Consider the following 16,380-nt stretch of genomic DNA (forward strand, 5'->3'; position numbering starts at 1 on the left):
ACATACAATTATCTTATTTAATAGCCTCAGGACTAGGCTTAAGGATAGGGAAATTTGGGTAGCTGTTGTGTTTGTGATCCATCCTATAAACAACATTACATAGAACACGTATGTTGATTGAATTGACCCATACCTATTTCCTGTCCAGGGCCGGCTCTAGCCATTTCACTGCCCCAAGCACGGCAGCACTCCGCGGGGGTCACTCTGCCGCTCGCCGGTCCCGCGGCTCCGGTGGACCTCCTGCAGGTGTGCCTGCGGATGTTCCACCGGAACCGCGGGACCAGCAGACCCTCTGCAGGGAAGCCTGCGGGAGGTCCACCGGAGCTGCCTGCTGCCCTCCCAGCAACCGGCAGAGCGCCCCTCACGGCATGCTGCCCCAAGCACGCGCTTGGCACACTGGGGCCTGGAGCCGGCCCTGTTCGGGTCACTGCAGTCAAGATTTAACATAGTTATTGTTACAAACAGCTTGTAGTAATTGTGTTCTTGCTTGGTTCTAACCACCAAGTGTATTGTCAGATCTCTGTAATGACTTGGGATTCCCCTGATGTGTTAATATTAATAACTACATTAATAACTACATTTCCTGGTTACCAGTGTATACAGCGAACAAGAGAGGTTCTCATAGCTCTGAAGTAGCAAATGGTCTGCATAAGCCAAGAATGTATGATTAAGCCACCTGCATTTGCTAGGAAGTAGACATCAGAAGGACACCACCAACACAGATTCTGGACACCACCATCAGAAGGACACCACCAACACAGTGTGACTGTATGGTAGTGGCAAACCACAGTGCTGTATCAGTATTAATACATTTTGAGTGGTGAAAGCAGGATTGGGATGAGGGGATTTTGAATACTGAGGATGCAGTGAATGCTCTTGACTAGTCACAGGATGGTGGAGAGGGGAGTTCATATGTTTTTGTCATGCTTCTATGAGTGACATATTGCTGCTAATGCTCCCGTTGCTTTTGGCAGAGTTCTTGTCCTAAATCCGCTCACATGATATTGCATAATATGGGATCCATCTTTCATGTATTGGAGTGTCATGGTACAATTCCCCACTCTGAACCTTAGCGTTCAAAAGATGGGGTACCAGCATGAATTCCTCTAAGCTAATTACCAGCTTAGAACCTATAGCGCTGCCACCAATCAGGAATTCCAGTGCCTGGTACACTCTGGTCCCCCCAAAACCTTTCCCCTCCCTGGGTTACCCTGGAAGATCACTGTGATTCAAACTCCTTGAATCACAAAACAGAGAGGAAAATTCACCTTCCCCCTCCTTCTCTTCTTCCCCTCCCAGACTCTCCCTGAGAGAGAAAGTAATCCTGACACAGAGAGAAATTAGCCTCTCTCCTCCCTTCCCTCCTTTCTCCCCACCAATTCCCTGGTGAATCCAGACCCAGTCCCTGGGGTCTCACCAGAATAAAAAAAAAACAAAGATTTGAAAGTATCCTGTCTCCTGATTGGTCCTCTGGTCAGGTGACAGCCAGGCTTACTGAACTTGTTAACCCTTTACAGTCAAAGAGATATAAAGTACTTCTGTGCTATTAACTTTTCTTATCTGTTTATGACACGGAGTCAATAGCAACATTCCCGTTAACTTCAAAGTGAAAGATTAGGCCTGATTCTTGTGTGATATGATGTGATGCCCTCTATGTGATGTGGCAAATAACACTGCTTCTGATTCTGTTACATAACTTGCATATATTCACTGCAGTGCCTGTGTGAAGAGATGGGTTTGACTATATTTTGCTTTAGTGTAGCAGTTGTAGCCAATGACTTTAGTTTATTGTTAATTTATTGTGTGATGTTATGATTAACTCACATATTATGTCATATATAATCATTGTGTGCTAAATAGATTAAATTGTAAGATTATAGAAGTATAAGATTGATCATTAGTTAGAAGGGATAATTATGTAGAAGGTATCTAAGTAAAGAAGGCTGAAACACAAGACCTGTAAGCTGAAGCCTGTAAGATTTTAGCTTAGCTATTTTAGGCTTACAGATAAGAATATTTGGGCAATATTTTTTTTGTGGGAGGGTGAGGGAAACAAAAAACAGTGAGTAATTTTTTTGCTTACAAGATACCCAGCAGTCACGTTTCTCTAATGCATGCCCTAACTGTAGGGTGCAATATGTGCATAAATGCTAATGAGGTATAGTCAGACCAACATTATAAAAAGAAGGTGCCCAGACTAGGAAAATTGAGCTCCCTATGGAAAATTCCAGCAGGAACCATCCCTCTACAAATGATCATTTGGCAATGCATCCATCAGACCTTAAGAATATCGTTATGGATGTGAGCATAACTATATTTGTAACTTGTTCATAGGGCTTTATAGGATTTCTATATGCATGAGTAATCATAACTTTAACTGTAACTTCAATAAAACTTCTAAAAACAGACTAGACCTTATACTTGTGAAATGTATGGTCACCACACTTGGTCTTTATGTGTTCCTAGAGACTCTAAATCTGAAGCAAGTAGCAGAGTGACTTTTACTCTGTTGAGCCTGAAACTGTAGCTGAAACCACAATAGTGTAACACCACATTACAAAACTCATTTTAAATAAGATAAAAGGCTACACAGTGTACAATGCACATGGGCGTATATGCACTGTGATAGACCCAGGCCAGCTGGGAACAGCAGAGTAGTAAAAGGGAGATATACTGGCCACTGGAAAAGCAGTTTTCTGTTCCCTGAGTGACCAGAGCAGGGGCTACTCCAGGCTAATGAGAACATCTGCTAAGAGTCAGGTGAGGCTGTTAAGCACCTGACTAATTAAGGCCCCTTTGATGCTATAAAAGGGCTCACTCCAGTCAGGCTAAAGGAAGCCAGAGGAGAGGAAGTGTGTGCAAGGAACTGGGAGCAAAAGGCATGCAAGAAGCTGAGAGTGAGTAGGCATACTGCTGGAGGACTGAGAAGTATAAGCGTTATCAGACATCCGGAGGAAAGTCCAGTGGTGAGGAAAAATAAGGTGTTGGGAGGAGGCCATAGGGAAGTAGCCCAGGGAGTTGTAGCTGTCACGCAACTGTACCAGGAGGCACTCTAGACAGCTGCAGTCCACAGGGCCCCGGGCTGGAACCTGGACTAGAGGGTGGGCCTGGGTTCCCCCTAAACCTCCCAACTGCTGATCAAACACAGGAGGAATTGACCTGGACTGTGGCTTCTACCAGAGGGGAAGGTCTCTGGGTTGTTTCCCAACCGACAGGGTGAATCTGAGGCAAGCAAATCCGCCAATAAGTGCAGGACACACCAAGGTAGAGGAGGAATTTTGTCATAGCACGTACACACACATACACACACACTCTCTCTCTCTCTCTGAAGATAGATCCTGGGAAGTACTGCTACTTTGTGGAAGCCGAAACTCCTGCTAGAGATAGGGAATGATAAGGATGGTTGCTTATTTTCTCCTGCCCCCACAATTACGACCAACTCTTCCACCTTCTCATGGATACTGTTGATTTTATTTTATTGTTCTTCCTACTTCTCTGCCAAAACTTCCCTTCTTCCTTTTCCAACTCCCAAGCCACAGATGGCTTTTATGAGATGGCCGTGGAAGCACTTCTGATGTGACTCCTTATGCAAATAGAGCTTCATGCCAGTACTCATAGCACATTTTCTTTTTGCAAGCCTTCTTGTGAACAAACACTCTCTCATCACTTTTAAAGAAGTGGCATGAGAAGTTCTGGGTGTTCCAGAGGAATCCCAGTAATTGAGACTCATTGAAGCACTTGAAAGTTACTGTGGAATATGGTGCAAGTGTGTTCAGAAGTGATGATACAAAATTGGTGTTAGTTGGTGCCACGCTAAAAGTAAATGGGGATCCACAGCTATAAGTCAGGTCAAAATTTTAAGTGACACTAACTCATAATGCTCACCTTTGTGTGATGTATTAAACGTTAAATTTATAGACATCTTTCACATGCAAGCTGGTAGCACAGCCAAGTAATCCAGTCCCGGCAAATTCCTAGTAACACACTGTTATGTCATAGGCAAAATACACTAATGTAGTTCTACATTACTGAGTGGGACTTATCAGAAATTGAATCCACTATAGAGCAAAATAAATACTAACTTTTGTCAGCTATTGGATCCTCTAGCAAGTGTACTTAAAATAAGAGTTTCTGAATTCATTTCATTCTCTTTCTAGTACAACATTATTATATTACTCTAAGAGTCCTTCAGTCTGAGTCTGTCCATATTAAAGAAGGGCTGGCTAGGAATTCTTGCTACTCACTCGTCCCCATGAGTCTGAATAAAAGTGTTCTCTCCTCACAGGTAACACAATTCGCTAACTGCCCTCAGATTCAGATAGAGAATACTAAACTGAGACTTAAGCTTTTCTCAAAACAGATACTGCTCTCTGAGTTGTTTAAAAAACAAAACAAACAAACAAAAAAACCTTAGATGAGTTTCCTGTTTATCACACTTTGGGCCTGCTATACCTCTCACACCATTTTTATAACATAATGGACTGAAATGCAATTACCCCTGTTTTACACTGAGAGCAGAATCATGGCCATTATGTACATTGTCAGATCATGAAACAATCTCAGGTCTTAAGGCTAACACATAGTATGGGATGTGTCTTTACAGGTCCAGCAGTGAATTCCTGAAAGTCAGTGGGAATTTTGGGCATTGAAGGAATGCATGACTGGGTGAGATGGGCATACCATCTGCTGTAGATTCAACAAAGGTGTCCCTTCCTTCATAGATACATTTTCTTTTTTAAAAAGAGAGAGATTTGCATTCTGATCTCAGTTATTCTTGATTTATATTTTCATAACTCTACCAAAGTCAAACAAATTACTTTGTATCCATACCTGTATGATTGACATCAGATTTTGCTGCAGTTTCCTACTTACTGGTTTTCTAAATGGTTTTCCAAGACAGAGATTTCTCTTTTTGTGAAGGCCTTGCCAGAAAACAGGGACCATAAGGGCAGATGGTGAGGCACAGCAAAGGCTGTAAATCTGAGACTCCTTGATGTAAGTATCACTAGGAAAGGCAAGAGGCCAACTTGGATTCACAAAGATGCAGTTAGAATTCAGGGATGCTGTTGGAGTTAACAGCTGGAAGAGAGCTCACTTTTTTTTTCAGACCGTTAAGTAAAGTTTAGAGTTTGTTTGCTGGAAAAAGGCTGAAGATCTTTTCTTTTCTCAACCACCATTCTTAATAATATAGTTTCTCCACTGTGCAAGGATAAAATTTTCATTATTAACAAATGGAATTTTGTGTTCATCTAGTGGAGAATATATCTCTGCATAATTGCAAATATCACAAAAGATAGGTTTCTCAATGACAGCCAATCTTTTAATTCTCTCTTGTAATATTTATCCTTGACAACTGAACATGGACTTGAAATGATACAGTGATTGAAACACCCCCACAAATGTGTGTTTGTCTAACCAGGAATTAGTAATGTTTAGGCTGATGTGTTCCCGTTTTATCACAATATCCCACCTCCCAGTTCCAAACCCTTCTTGCTCAAACTATAATACATTACGTGTGCTTTGCTTTAGTGCTGATGAGAAAATAAGACTACCTGTTATATATTAGAAATCAAGTAAGAAGAACTGTGCAAAGCATCACTTGTCAGATTTGTCAACTGTCTGTGGTCTTTTAAAAGCAAAGCTTACCTTGCCCACATACTGAGTATCTGAACCTGTGTACTCTTCCAGCAAGAAAAACTGATTCCACATCCAGCCACGTTTGCTGCGGTGCAGGGTTTTCCCATCATCCTGTGACAACCCCAGTATCCTTCCATTTTGTGAATACTTGATAGTCCTTTTGGGGGATGGTGTCATGTGAACTGCATGAAGCATACAGGTCCAGAACAGAAATGACAAGCAGTAGCAAGTCCTCATTGTTTGCGGCTTTAGCAGGGACGCTGCCGGGATTGACGTCTCTCTTGTTTCACCAGAACAAAACTCTTGAAAGGTTGTATTCCTATTTTAAAGGACCTGTGAAATGGACAAAACTTTCTGGGTGAATTGTAATTATATCTAGGTCAATATACTGTGTTAGAGTATATTTACAGCCTGGTTGTTAAAACTGCATTCCTAACTTGCACATGCGGTTGCCACATCTGCGCTTGCAAATCAGAAAATTGCACACACAAAAGGCCAGCATAGCAAACAGGCCAATCATTTGTACAATCACTGGATTTAAGTTTGTTACTGAGGTAATCACACATACAAATTAATCTAATTTTAATATCAGGCTTTTGAAGTCTTCTCCGTCCTCCTTTCTCTCCCTCTTTTTCCCCAGTATATGATTTCATGCACAAGTAAGTATTGAATCAGGTGATATGTTTCTTGATCTTAAAACGTAATCAGTCTCTGGTTATTTAGGTACAATGTTTAGCCGGGTTCTAAATCACAGAGCCAGTCCCTAGCTGCTACTATGATGCTGCGGGAGAAGCCACACAGAAATAAAGATTTCAATTTACTCAGTCACATGGCTCACTTTGGCTTTGCCCCTACCTGTTCCTACCTACTATCCCCACCTTCCCCCTCTGCACAGTGGTTCCAGAGAAGCTAAGATTTACAGTGGACAAATATGCATGCCTCCTGTGTACCCATTGCCTAAATCCTGCCTTTGCTTATAAAGTTCCTCTGCCAAGAGAGTTACTGTGATACACAGCTGCATGCAGGATTTGTTCAGAAGAGCCTAAATGAAGCAAAGGGCCTCCTGCAGGTCCCCTGAACTGGGATGAATTATATTTACTAGATGAATTCTATAAGATAACCATGCCTGAAAATCTCACTGGAGTCATTTTGCATTTGGAGTAAAGCTGATCTGAAAGTGTCTCTCCCAACACCTTCCATGAAGAAACAAAATCAAAAAAGAGGAAAAAGTCACTTTAGTTTAATTTTTCCACAGAAAACCCTGAAAATCTGGCCAAAAGCTGAAATTTTTCAGTTGAAGGCCAAAATGTTTGATTTGCAAATGCCACTGAGGTGTCTCATGGGAGTTCTCCTTCGGATAACCCACGGCATCATTCTCTTCCATGGGCTGGGCTCCCTAGCTGGACTACAACTCCCATGCAGCTATATGGTTTTTATTTTTTCTGAACAGCTGCACGCTATTATGAGAGTTCCATGGCAATGATGCATCATGGGAGATGTGGTCTGGCTGAAGACCCTGCCCCAAGAGGAGAATGAGGCACCTGAACTGCAGTGAGGCACAGTAGCACCAATTCTGAATGAAAGTTGTGGTTTTCAGCCATAATTTTGTGTGTGTTTGTTTTGTTTTTCAGGTGTCTGTGTTTTTGAGAAGTTAAAATGTTTTGTGAAAAGTGTCTACTTTCTGCAGAACAATAAATATAGTTGAAAACAAACTTTCTGTCAACAAACAGTTTCAGTGGAAAATTTGGAGACTTTAATGATTAGAAAGTTAGACTTGATTCTTCACCATGCCTGGCTAGTACAGATCCTTGCATCTGTGAGGAGTCCAGTTTATGTCAGTGAGCCTCTGCATGGGCACAGGGATCCTGAAGCAAGATCAAAGCTTTGGTGTATTTTAGTAACTTCAATCAGAGATTTATCTGAGAAAGAAGTGAAGGCTTGGAATATTTATCACTCTCTAGCATCATGTTTTTAAAACAAACAATAAAACATTTTAATAGATGTCTAATTTATGCAGTAGTTATAATGCAGGGAAATTCTAATTTTCTTCATTCCTTTTTTTAATTGAAGAATTAAAGCACATAGTGAATGAACTCTGATTTGCATAAAACCGTGCATGTACATAGATCTTGGCATAAATTAGAGAACATATTTTGTTTGAATTCTCTAGGTATATTCAATATCTCATTTTTTCTCCTGTTATTCTCAGTATGTTCCTGTGGAGTTCAGAGAACCATGGAAGAGCTCTCCTGTGGTTAATTTAACACCTGTAAATTCCCAACTTGTTAAGTGAAGAATGTGTCCTGTAATAGATAGCGTGTTACCTTATAATTAGACTCACCTGACTCAAATCTAATGGAGTTTATTTATTTTGTTTTAAATGACAAACTCATCTAGGTTTAGTTTTAGTTATCAGTAACTAGAGCCAGTTTGATTTTTTTCAAATAAACTGTTTCTCATCAGAAAATCCCAGTTTACTGAAACCACAAAACTTTGCAAGAAATGTTTCATTTGTAGAAACTTTAATTGGGAGGGTTTCTCAGGTCCAGGATGCACTTTTTGGGGGGATCAAAACCACAGCAAGTGAGCCCAGATTAGCCAATAGGCCAGTGCATAGGGCACTCACCTGGGAAATGGGCAATCCATATTCATCTTTCTATTTTGAAGCAGGGACTTAAGCCTGAGTCTCTCACAGCACAGCTGAGTCCCACAGATTATTTACTAGTCTGGAGTGGGTCTCTCTTGTTTTTCAGAATTTTTTATTTTTTTAAGTTCTCAGTTTCATCCTAATGTGCAGCAGGACATTTATTGAAATCTGAAGAATGTTTTCAGGAAGGGCAAATTGTTTCTCACCTAGCTCCGTGAGCAACTCCAAATACCCTGCAGTGAAAATACATATTTGGATGTATCTTCATTAAGCAACAACATCAATATACAACATTAAATTTGTTTCTGATCAGCTTTTGAACAAAAATGTTCTTGACAAAATCTAGGGAGTACATTTTACCTTCTGCTATGTCTTACTTACAATGTTTAATTATATTTTTTTCATTTGTTTGCAGTGTTGTTGTAGCAGTGTAATGTTCCCAGAATATTAAGGAGAGAAGGTGGCTGAGGAAATATCTTTTGGTGGAAAAATTTAGTGAAAGAGACAATCTTTTAAGCTACACAGAGATCATCTTCAGCTTTCCCAGAGCTGAAGAAAGCTCTGTTTAGCTTGAAAGCTGGCCCAGAAGTTGATCCAATAAAATATATTGCCTCATCCACCTTGTCTCTTTATTTTTTTCATGTATTTCTCAATATCCTCTATTATATTTGTGCTTTTTCCTGTTGTTAATTGAACCCCCATACATTCACATCTCTGACAACAGAATCTGCTTTCTATTTAATTAACAAGTTCAAGGCTTCTAGAATTGCATAATCATTCGTCCCAAATCTACATCCTATATGCTCAAGAAAACACTATAAACTGGGCATCAGCCAATACACACTATCTCGAAGGCAGAAGCCACTCAGCAGCTAGTGTGTAGGTTGAAGTCAACAGCAAGCTCTACGCAGGAGCAAGGTTAAAGGCAGCAGCTCTAGGAATTTTTGCAATGAGGAATTCTGTCCTGCTAAGCAGTAATTCTTTAACAGAGGATATACTGGAAAGACTGTCTGCTCCCACATTTTTTTCCAGTCAGGGCAGGTGTTAAATACTGTAGTGAACTGGCTTTATTTGTGGTGCTGCCCTCTAGTGAGTGGTTCACTGGGCTTGCTTACCGGGCAATAGGTCTTGTACTGTGGCCAAACTCTTTCATCACAATCGGTACAGAGGCTTGTGTTTTGGGAGCTAATGAACCATGGATCTAACTTTTTCCATTGTGTGTGATAATATTGTAGATGTATGCATTGTCTGTAGAGTTAAATTTGTTATAAATGATGGGATCAATCCTGTCACCACTGAAAAAATGGAAAAACCCTCTTTGATTTTCAATAGGAGCAGTAAGGCATGGACTGAGACTGAAAGGAAAGGTTTTGTTTGTTTTCTTTCTAACTTGTGAAATGTGTTGCGTCAGATACTATCTTACAGCATATATCCAGCATCTGTTGCTTGGACCTTCCCCACCATCTAGTCAATCTAGCCTTTCTTTTACACAATGGAAAACACATTATTTCCTTAGTTACATATGAGTTAAAGACATTAATTAGGACACGCTGTTCATATAAACACTTGAATGCACATATTGTGACCTGCATCCTTTCCTCAGGTTGCAAACCAGTTACATCTGATGATCTTGAATGGCAGAAAATGAGTGCTTTTTGCTGTTTGAGAGGTCTGTGGAAGTAACCTGAAATCATTAAAATCTTCCACTGCAGTAAATGAGTCTGGTATCAGGGAGTTCCAGGTAAATGAATTACCTTCATATGAAAGACATAATTCTCCTTACTACACTAGCAATTGAAAAAAAATGGTATTTCTTAAAGCCTTTTGAATGTAAAACATTCAGTTTAGATTCTTGAAGCATACTGTGAAATAAGGCCTGCTGGGATCAATAGCAGGGATTTGTTAGCAATGATGCCATTTTAAATGTTACTATGGCAATCACCATGGTAATGTATTTAATTGGTGCTGCACAGTCACTCACAATCATGATATGCGTCTATTCTAACCTTTGGCAAGTTTACAATAGAGCATGCAGAATAGTTTGTTTCATTTGTTGACACTGAAGTAAAGTTCCATTCCAAATGAAAAGATAAAAATAATGGAATATAAATGCATAAGTATGGTCCATCATATCTCAGTCGACTAAAAGTAGTGCATGTTTATCTGCAGTAGAAGGACTAGACATGTCTCTCCTAAGTTTTTACATAAAAATGATGCACTTCTTGTTCGTAAAGGTTCAAAGAACCTACAAAGCTGAGACATGCATTTTATACAGGATACACTGCAGTGTGGGCCTTATTTTGTAGCCCTTACTCATGTGAGTAGACCCTGGCTTTGACTTCAGTGAAACTACTAACATGAATAAAGGCTGTAGAATTAGATCTGAGATCAGTACGACTTTTAAAGAGCAAGATATTTGTAGATTTCATGTGGAATGTGTGTCTTATCTTTTTTTTCTTTTCTCCAAAATATAAAGGATGGGGAAAATACTAAAAAGGACAAAAAGGGGGAAAAATAATCAATTAAAGTGTGTGCACTAAGAAGCCTAGCCAACATGAGCCAAATCTAATGGCATTAGCAGAATTCTTTGGGGGCTTTAGGGAGACACAAAAGTAGAATTTAAATAGATTTAATGGTGGTTATTGTAGACGGTGAGTATTAATGAGCTAGTGTTATACCTAGTGGGGTTAGTGGAAATATTGCCATTTACTTCAGTGGGAAGAGGTTTAATGAATAAATGATTCCAAATAATTAAAGACCAGATTTTCAAGTGCTCGGCACCTACAGTTGAGACCAGCTTTTCAGAAGAGCTCTATTCTATTTAGGTATCTCGACAAGGGCCAGATTTTTAAGAACAATCAGCATCAGTAGCACCCTTTGTGACAAGACCTGGTCAGTAATTTTCTGACAAAACAGTTTTTATTCAGAAAATGCCAATTCATCAAAATACAAAAATGTTTTAAGAGTATGAGACCTACCCTGTTAGCTAAGTACTTCCTTGGGAGATGCAGGGACTTGAACTTGGGCTATGGAGTCAATCCTTCTCTCTGCCCCAGGGCCTATTTAATCACTTATATAAAGTGGAAGAGCTTCAACAGAAAAGTCTGAGTCCTGACCCTGATAGTCTGCTGGTTAGGACACTCAGCTGGGATATGACAGACCTTGGTTCAAGCTCCTGCCCCAAATCAGGCAGAGCAGGGATATGACACTGGGTCTAACACGTGCTATGTTGTTCTGAGGTGAGCGGAATCTCTCACTCTTTAATTGTGACATTTTGGGCCAGCTTTTCAAAGGAATTCAGCACTCAATGTGCTGCTGATCTGTTTTAAATAGATATCCCCTTACTTTGGTACTTAAATGGGAGATGAACTCTGTTTTGAAAAATTTGCCCTCTATTGTGAATTCAGCACTGTGTTGAAATATTAGAAAATATTAGAAAATATTAGAAAATCTATTGAATTCATGTCTATATTCACATCTATAGGCAAATAAATCCATAATGAATGGTTTATTAAAATAAATATTTATCATTATTGAAATTAGAGAGAGTTAGCCTTATATTTAAAAATACCACAAGTCCTTGAGACACTCTAGGTGGAGATACTGGGCTAGGTTCAGCCATAGAATATGCTGACTTCTTTTTGTTTATCCAAGATTTCAGACCCTTGCTGCTAGACCCTCCACCTGGAGGGAACTTGCAGCAGTTCAGTCCCTGCTCCACTGAGCCACTATAGCCCCATATGTGAGTAGAGATGGCAGGAGGATATGCTAATTCATATCTGAATAGTTCCCATGGGCAAGGGCTTGCTATCCACTGGCATAATCCCTAGAAGAGTATAGCGGTGAAAACACCATCTTCCCTTCCCAACAGTGAAGCCATTTTGAGGAGTGGGAGGACACAGTTTTACCCCACTCTGAGAGTGTTAGTGAATGAAACCCACAGTAGTTACTGACACAGACTTTACAGAGATCTGCTGTGTGAGAGATGGGGTTACATTAAGTTAAAAAGAATAATTTAAAGTAACTGTTCTTAAGGCAGCAGCCTGCTGAATCACAGAAGGGAGGCCCTCGTTTCTTTAAAAAAGACCCTTAACTCCCATTAGTAGTCCTTTTTACAGGGTCACCTTTCATCAATATGAGGGGAAATAAGAAATGTACCACTTTTAAACCTTTAAAGCAAGGCCTTTTGACTGTCCTCCTTTGATATTTTGGTGTTGATTAAACTCCACAGGGAACACATTTCACTCTTATCATATAATTAGGCAGCCCAACATTTGTATACCATACTTTATTTACAAATTCAACAGCTTTATGGTGTTTACAGAACAGTTTTCAGAACGAAGAGGAAAAAGAAATGTTGCATCAACAGAAAAGGTTCCCTCCCCCATCCTCTTCTTATTACTTCCTCTTTAAAAATATCACTTTTACTTGACATGACAGGTCTTATCACTCTTAAGCTGATTGTCTGCACTTTGATATTAATATCCTGCGTTATGTAAGACATTTTTGTGCCTAACAAACAGTATAGCTTGAGACTTGCAAATCTGTGGATATCTGCTATATATCCACAGATATCCACAGACCATGTTGGCGGATCACAGATCAATTGTAGATATAAATTTTGTATTTGTGCAGTGATCTAATCATAACATTCTCTCTGCCAGAACACAAAACAAAGCAGCATCTAGTGGTACAGTGCACTGTTTTCCAGATCTGTCTGTCCAAGTCAGCCTGTGTGCATGAAGCAGTAAGAGTCATCTATGGCAACATTGTACTTTCAGAGCTCAAGTGTTGTTAAAATGTTATTAAATTTATTTCCTTGCGTGTGTGTTTTCCAGATCTTGACACTTATTCTTCCCCACCTTAGTCTAGTCCCTTTATACCATTCTGGTGATACAAATGTGCAGGAAATTAGCCCTACCAGGGTAGCTTCAGATTTCCCCTATCTCCTGCCTTTCAGTCTGGCATATAGATTTGGTGAAGCTGGCTCTGTGCCATCCTCTCCGCTGGCATATAGTGTGACCAGAGAATGCTGGGTAATTATAGGCTGTCACCCTGCCATGGATCCAAAGCAAAATAATGGAACAGCTGGTAAAGGATTCAATCAATAAAGAATTAAAGGAGGGTATTAATGCCAATCAGGATGGGTTTGTGGAAAATAGATCTTGTCAAACTCACATGACATCTTTTATGCTTGAGATTACATATTTAGTTGATAATAGTGCTGATGTAACATACTTACACTTCTTTAAGGCATTTGGACTTGGGACCACATAACATTTTGAATGAGAAACTATATTAATACAAAATCAACATGGTACACATTACATGGATTAAAAGCTGACTAAATGACAGGTCTCAAACATTTAATTTAAAGGGGGAATCATCAAATAGGTGTGTTCCTTGTGGGATGGGAAAGGTTCTTGGTCCTATGCTGTTTAACACTTTTATCAATGACTTGGAAAAAAAATTAAATCTTTACTGATAAAGTTTGCAGATGACACAAATATTGGGGCAGTGGTAAATAATGGGGAGGTCAGGTTATTGATATAGAGTGAGCAATCTAGATTGCTTGGTAGACAGGGCCCAAGCAAGCAATGTGTTTTCCAGTATGACCAAATGTAAAGTCATACATCTAGGAACAAAGAATGTAGGTCACATTTAGTGGATGGTGGACTGTATCCTGGGAAAAAGAGACTCTGAAAAAGACCCAGGGATCAATGTTGGATCATCAGCTGAACATGAGCTCCTGATGCAACATTATGGTCAAAGGGGCTAATGTGATTATTGGAAGTATAAACAGGGTAATCTTGAGCAGGAATAAGGAGGTTATATAACCTCTGTATTTCACACTGTTGTCACCTTTACCAAAATTGTGTGTCCAGTTCTGGTGTCCACAATTCAAGAATATTTTTAATAAATTAGGAAAGAATCAGAAAAGAGCCCTGAGAATGATTAAAGGATGGAAATCTTGCCTTATTATGAAAGATGTAAGGAGCTCAATATATTTAGCTTAACAGAGAGACTTGTTCATAGTCCATAAATTCTTACATGAGGTTGCTCTAAGCTGTGCCTGGAGCTGACTTGGCCTCAGGCAGTCCCATGTGTTTAAAGCTACCTTTGTCCCCAGTTCCCTCATGTATTCTAATAGACATCAGCCAAAGTGGAAGATTTGGCCCTATTGTTCCAAGAACCCAACACACTTACTGACACTTACAGCAATAGTGTAGGGAATGTCTATATAAATATGAGGTTGAGATTTTGTGTGTCCTTATGTTTGTCCAGAATGAATCTTTATCGTTACTCCCTTCCAAATTCAAATGTGAATTAAATCATCTTCGTAATAATTGTTTTGATGACCTGTGTATTTTCTTTGCTTTGTTAAAAGCGAGTTACAAAGAGGAAAACTTGTAATAGTCTACAACTATCACCGACAGTAGTTCATAAAAGAAAATTACAGTACCTCAGCAAATCCTTATCACAGACAGTGTTGTTAATAGTATTGCTTGTACTCTTGTTGTACAGGTTGTTTCAGCTTTTCTCACACTCCCTGCTGCCAGCTTTTATAATTCAGCTATACAAGTTCAGATGTTTGTTTAATCTAGTTCCTACTAAAAGTGCCAAATTGGTAACTCTGAACAATGAAAGTCTCTATTTAGCCATAGGCATAGCACTGGTCCCACTAGTGCAAGCTTCTTACACTGCCCCATCAATTTCTCATATGCCATAGTGATGGATGACCTTATAAAAACCTGTATAGAGAGTTATGCTCTAACTCTGGCCAGGTGAGATTAATTCTAGAGGTGAGGCAACATATCAGTCTTCTTATCCATTTAATCCTTGGCCTCGCTGCTGAGACTGCATTTACTTGCACTGATATCTTTTTTATGATTTGGACATTTGCTCACTAGCAGCGGGGCTGAGACTACTATCTCTTTCATCTAGACCACCAAATAGGCTTTACATGACAATTGAAAACAAATGTTGGCCATTGCGCTCCTGGGCCAGATTTGAAGGTTCTTGTACTTCAGTCTGAACTCCCAGCTCAGGTTCTGATCTTCACTATGCTATTATAGAATTTCTGATCTGTTTTACCCGTATGAATCCAGAGTACCTCCACTAATTTAGTGGTGTCACTCAAGATTTATCTGTCTTCCTGCCTCTCACTGCCCTCCAGAGTCAAATACAATAAAAAGCAAAGATAATGACTGCATTAAAACCTGTTTGGTTTCTCTGACACACTTTGGAAAACATAGGGCCACATTCCCCAGTGCAGTGCAGCTGCTTTGCTCCATCTCACCAGCATGATTGAGACCCAAAACCATCTTAATTCACCCAGAGAGGATCAAAGTCAGGGTGATCTACCAGTGATGAAGAGCACTTACACAACACAGCATCCCCCCAGGCTACGAGCATTCACACATCCACCGATCACCAACATAGCAGGTTAAAGGCATTGTAAACGTCCCTGTTGGGGGTTCGCCCCTCCCTGGGGCGGCTGGGAGCCAGGCCGCCTCACTACATGTGTCTGATGCGTTGGTGAATTAGCCTGGTGGGTCAGGAAACGGCCAGGAGCTCAGGCCCTCAGGCAGGGCTGAGCCAATAGCCTTGTATTGGAGGCCCAGGCCCTAGGTCAGGGCGGGACAACAAACAATAGTTCAGGGCTCAGACCCTCAGGCAGGGGCTGAGAAAACAGTTCAGTCAGTAAATTAAGCCCAGGCCCTAAATCAGGGCGGAGCAGCAAACAACAGTTCAGGGCTCAGACCCTCAGGCAGGGGCTGAGCAAACAGTTCAGTAGTTTAAGAAGTCTAGGCTCCTGGGCCTGAGCGTCAGGGCGAGGGCGAGACTGCCAGCCATGAGTTGGGTGGCAGGGGGGACGCAGGCCCACCCACTCCTCTGCGTCCTAGCCTGGGGCCCTAACAGCGGCAGGCAGCCTGCTGCTGTGTCAGTGGGGATCCTGGCCGCAACACACTGACATGGGCTCTGGGTGTGCTGCAGCCAGACTAGGGTCGGCTGCCCCCGGGCTACCTCCAACCTCCCCCTCTACTGGTACCTGTGTCTCAGCGGCATCTTCCACAGCGTCCCACACCATGGGC

The 16,380-nt window shown here is 40.7% G+C and overlaps 1 protein-coding gene across 1 annotated transcript in view; it reads right to left on the minus strand.

The window, feature by feature from the left end:
- CDH9 (cadherin 9) overlaps nt 1-16,380 on the minus strand; it is a 119,955-nt gene that overhangs the window by 82,879 nt on the left and 20,696 nt on the right. Inside the window, exon 2 of the mRNA XM_032777706.2 lies at nt 5,647-5,970. Coding sequence (XP_032633597.1) covers nt 5,647-5,874 — 228 coding nt within the window. The 5' untranslated portion in view covers nt 5,875-5,970. The remainder of the gene's footprint in view (nt 1-5,646; nt 5,971-16,380) is intronic.

This window comes from Chelonoidis abingdonii, chromosome 2 (assembly GCF_003597395.2).
Source record: "Chelonoidis abingdonii isolate Lonesome George chromosome 2, CheloAbing_2.0, whole genome shotgun sequence".
Classification (NCBI taxonomy): domain Eukaryota; kingdom Metazoa; phylum Chordata; order Testudines; family Testudinidae; genus Chelonoidis; species Chelonoidis abingdonii.